Here is a 5,000-nt window from a genome sequence, read left to right on the forward strand (position 1 = left end):
TTTTATAATATAAATTCGGGTCCCAGAGGTATAAATGCCATTAAATGGGGGTCCGTAGCCTAATACATGTCAAACTGGGGGTCCTTGACATTAAAATGGTTGAGAATCACTGCTAGAAAGCCGTATAAACCTTCTCTTATGGGGGTCCCTGGCTTATCTTTTCAAATGGGGGTCCGTGGGCTAATAAGTGTCAATTTGGGGGTCCTTGACATAAAAAAGTTTGAGAACCACTGCTCTAGGGGCCAAGGCATTTCTCACATCTGCCTTTTAGAGCGCCACCAGGAGGCTGGCCTTTGTGAAACACATTTTTTGCTCTTACTCCTTCAGATTCTGTCAGAACATCATACACATCGGTACACAGTATCTCTATAGTCATGTGATGAAGACAAATAGGTACACAGTATCTCTATAGTCATGTGATGAAGACAAATAGATACACAGTATCTCTATAGTCATGTGATGAAGACAAATAGGTACACAGTATCTCTATAGTCATGTGATTAAGACAAATAGGTACACAGTATCTCTATAGTCATGTGATGAAGACAAATCGGTACACAGTATCTCTATAGTCATGTGATGAAGACAAATAGGTACACAGTATCTCTATAGTCATGTGATGAAGACAAATAGATACACAGTATCTCTATAGTCATGTGATGAAGACAAATAGGTACACAGTATCTCTATAGTCATGTGATTAAGACAAATAGGTACACAGTATCTCTATAGTCATGTGATGAAGACAAATAGGTACACAGTATCTCTATAGTCATGTGATGAAGACAAATCGGTACACAGTACCTCTATAGTCATGTGATGAAGACAAATAGGTACACAGTACCTCTATAGTCATGTGATGAAGACAGAAGTGTCCCATATTTCATATTCTATCCTAATTGGCTAACATTGGCTTCCAAAGTTTGCAGGATAGGTCCGTTTTGAACAACATGCCTCAAATCATGCAGCATGTGATTTCCCTGAAATTTTGCACACACATTCACTGTCTCTCTCTCTCTCCCTCTGTCTCTCTATGTATCTCTATGTATCTCTATGTCTCTCTATGTCTCTCTCTCTCTCCCTCTGTCTCTCTATGTCTCTCTATGTCTCTCTATGTCTCTCTATCTCTCTCTCTCTCTCTCAGACATGATGTCATCAGTCAGTGAAGGTGGTTTGGGAGCGTTCGGTTGGCTGGTGGGCGTGTCCCAGGCTGTGGGCGTGGCCATGGTGGTGTTGACGGGCGTGTGGATGGGCCACTACAGAGGAGGCTTCTCCTGGGACGGCTCCGCCCACCAGTTCAACGTTCACCCTCTGTGTATGGTTCTGGGTCTGTTCCTCTATGGAGACGGTACGCACACACACACACACGTACACGCACACGCACACACACACACACACACACACACACACACACACACACACACACACACACACACACACACACACACACACACACACACACACTGGCCCTCATTTATCAACGCAGCGTACAAACCGGCGTATATTTTTCCATATATTCGGCCGTACACCAACGTGGAAGTCACATTTATCAACGCATCCTACACAGCTGATCCCAGCGTACATTTGGTCCCAGCCTTGATAAATCTGACGTCTGAAAACGAGCGTCATTTAAATAACACGCCCTTAAATATTCTCGAAACGCCCGATTTTACCACATGAAGAACCAGAATACGACCAAAGAAAGAGTTTCGCTGGCTCGCATCGCTGCCTGTCAAGTCACACACACAAACACACACGCACGCACAGGTTTATATCCTTAACCCAGCCAGGTTGTAGCCTATATAACTCTCCATAACATAACTCCATACCATAGGACAAGCTACTGTACGTTTGTAGACCTCACTGTCCATGAAAAGATGGCCGGGAGTCCCGACCGCGGGACTCCCGGCGCAAAAGCGCTGTATATTTTTTCAAAATAGCAGATCTACAAGCTCACAATGCGTCGCGATGCAACGCTGGCTTGTGAGCTTGTAGATTTGCTATTTTCAATGCAGCCAGATCTACAATCTTATCTGAATGACTGTTAAAGCAGTTTGTTTAAATTACTTTATAAAATGTTATATTTTCACAGGGATTATTTATTAGTGTAGATATACACATTTAGGAGTGGATTATGTGTCTAGATGCCTGTCAGACAGTCAGACAATGGTGCTCCGCAGGTCTAGGATGGAATAAACGGGCGCAGCCAACGTCAACAACTGGTCCCAGACGTGAGATCTCAGCGTAAAGTAGGATGAAGCCCACGTCAGGATATATTGATAAATGCAGAAAGGTGCAGTGATCTCGCCGTACGCTCATTATTTGGGCTGCACCGCGTTGATAAATGAGGGCCAGTGTGTATGGTTCTGGGTCTGTTCCTCTATGGAGACGGTAAGCACACGCACGCACGCGCAGGCAGGCAGGCAGGCAGAAGACAGGAGTCACTGTCTTTTTAAAGGGAAAAAGAAAAGAGACATTACGGTTTATATTATTGTGACTCTAAAGCATGTATTGTGTATATAATAATAATATAATATATATATATATATATAATATTATTGTGGACGACTGTCCTGATGATTGATTGCGAGTAAACGAAAGGCTTGGTTAAAGGTCTCTCTCTCTCTCTCTCTCTCTCTCTCTCTCTCTCTCTGTTTTTCTGTCTTTCCACTGAAGTGTAATCAAGTAAGATGTGGGTGTGTCTGTTTGATTTGGCTCTCTCTCTCTCTCTGTGTGTGTGTGTGTGTGTGTGTGTGTGTGTGTGTGTGTGTGTGTGTGTGTGTGTGTGTGTGTGTGTGTGTGTGTGTGTGTGTGTGTGTGTGTGTGTGTGTGTGCATGCTAATGGAGTTTAGATTGATACAGTGTTGCCTGAAGCAGCAACAACAGACAAAGTAACTGGATTACAACACAACACAAAGGTCACTGTGTGTGTGTGTGTGTGTGTGTGTGTGTGTGTGTGTGTGTGTGTGTGTGTGTGTGTGTGTGTGTGTGTGTGTGTGTGTGTGTGTGTGTGTGTGTGTGTGTGTGTGTGTGTGTGGTAAACACCCAGAGGACATGCCAGGTGTCCTTATTGAGATTAACACACACACACACACGCACGCACGCACGCACGCACGCACGTGAACAAACTGTATTGGTCAAGCTTCAAGACCGCATACAGTAGTAACCAATGACAATCAATTAGGTTTGTGTGTATGTGTGTGTGTGTGTGTGTGTGTGTGTGTGTGTGTGTGTGTGTGTGTGTGTGTGTGTGTGTGTGTGTGTGTGTGTGTGTACAGAAGACAGAAGTATGCTTTCTAGATGCATCAAAGCATTGAAGCACATGTTCATCACAGTGAACTCTTTGTAAAGACAGGGTCTTAATGCCCCCCATGTTGGACACGGATCAAACCATGAAAACCATGTTAAAACATTTCCTTTCATAACTCATTTATGATGCAGTTATAGCTATATTCTTATAATGGACCTATGATGATAATAATCTATTATTATTATTAGTATTAGTATTATAGTTGGGATCCTTCAGGAGTTTAATAATGTCAGTCAGTAATAATGTGTGATCAGAAAGAGTCATATTTATATGAATCTGCCTCCACACACACACACACACACACACACACACACACACACACACACACACACACACACACACACACACACACACACACAGCTGATCCTAACTAATAATCAATGTCTCTTAGCTATAACCAGAGCCATAGAGAGAGAGAGTAACGTCACTAGCATAGACTCCCATTGTAAGAATGCAATGAGGAAATGCATGTTATATGTGATATATGTGATATGTGACAGTATGTCAAGGTGTGTACCGCCTGCCACGTGCTCCTGATGTCGCCATTGCTGAGTTGGTCTTGCATCTTTTCAGTGTAGGCCTTTTTCGCCTTCCTGATGGCGCTGTTTAGGTCCGCGCGCGTCGTGTTGTGCGTTTCCACGTCGCCAGATTTGAAACCAGCATCCCGTGCATGCAGATGTACACGTACTCCGCTGTCCATCCATGGTTTCTGATTGGGATAGATCCGAACTGTCTTTTTTGGGACTATGTCGTCTATGCACTTACTGATAAAGCCAGTGACTGAGTCTGAGAGTTCGTTGATGTTATTCCCAGCGGCGTTCTTAAACATCCCCCAGTCAGTCTGGTAGAAGCAGGATATAGCGTCTGTGTCCTCAGACCAGATTCGGATCTCCTTCTCAACGACCGGCTCCCTTTTTAGCCTCTGTTTGTAGGCAGGTAGCAGCTGGATGGCGTAGTGGTCAGAGCTTCCTAGCGGTGGGCGGCGGAGGGCTTTGTATCCATCCTTGAAGGGCGTGTAGCAGTGGTCAAGAATATTGTCACTGCAGGTGACATGCTGGTGGAATTTGGGAAAGACATTTTTTAGGTCTCTCCGGTTGAAGTCGCCTAGGCAGATGGCTGCGCAGTCCGGGTGACGATTTTCTTGTGCACTGATAGCCTGGTGTAATTCCCTCATGGCTGTGTCCTTATTAGCTCCAGGATGAATGTAAACAACGGCTACAATCACAATGCTGAAGTCACGTGGTAGGTAGAAAGGACGACAGGCTATGATTAAAAGTTCCAGGTCTGGTGAGCAGTGGCTATCTAGGATTTTAACATCTTTGCACCAGTTGTTGTTGATCAGGGCACAAACTCCCCCCCCACGTTGCTTACCGCTCAGTACAGGGTCTCTCTCTTTCCTATACGCGGTGAAGCCAGGAGGAGTGATGGAAGAATCAGATGCTAGCTCAGTTAGCCACGTCTCCGTTAGCACAACAATGCACGTGTTCCTCGTCTCAGTGTTATATTTAACGCGCGCCAGTAAGTCGTCCATAGTGGTCACTGTTCTTGATTCACACAGAGATCTAACGTTCGCTAGCAGGATTGAAGGCAGTGCAGATTTATATCCACGTTTTGTTGTTCTTACGAGGTTCTTACACGCTGTTTGACCATATCAGTGTAAACCTGCTGTTATGAATGAGATGAGATCAAA

General features: G+C 44.5%; 1 protein-coding gene across 2 annotated transcripts in view; it reads left to right on the forward strand.

Moving 5' to 3' along the window:
- Positions 1-5,000, forward strand: part of cyb561 (cytochrome b561) — a 12,318-nt gene that overhangs the window by 1,709 nt on the left and 5,609 nt on the right. For both annotated transcript variants that reach the window (XM_084071824.1, XM_084071823.1), the window contains exon 2: positions 1,145-1,348. In XM_084071824.1, coding sequence (XP_083927950.1) covers positions 1,147-1,348 — 202 coding nt within the window. In that variant the 5' untranslated portion in view covers positions 1,145-1,146. The remainder of the gene's footprint in view (positions 1-1,144; positions 1,349-5,000) is intronic.

The sequence above is a fragment of the Gymnoscopelus microlampas genome, assembly GCF_963454915.1.
Source record: "Gymnoscopelus microlampas genome assembly, chromosome: 11".
Classification (NCBI taxonomy): Eukaryota; Metazoa; Chordata; class Actinopteri; order Myctophiformes; family Myctophidae; genus Gymnoscopelus; species Gymnoscopelus microlampas.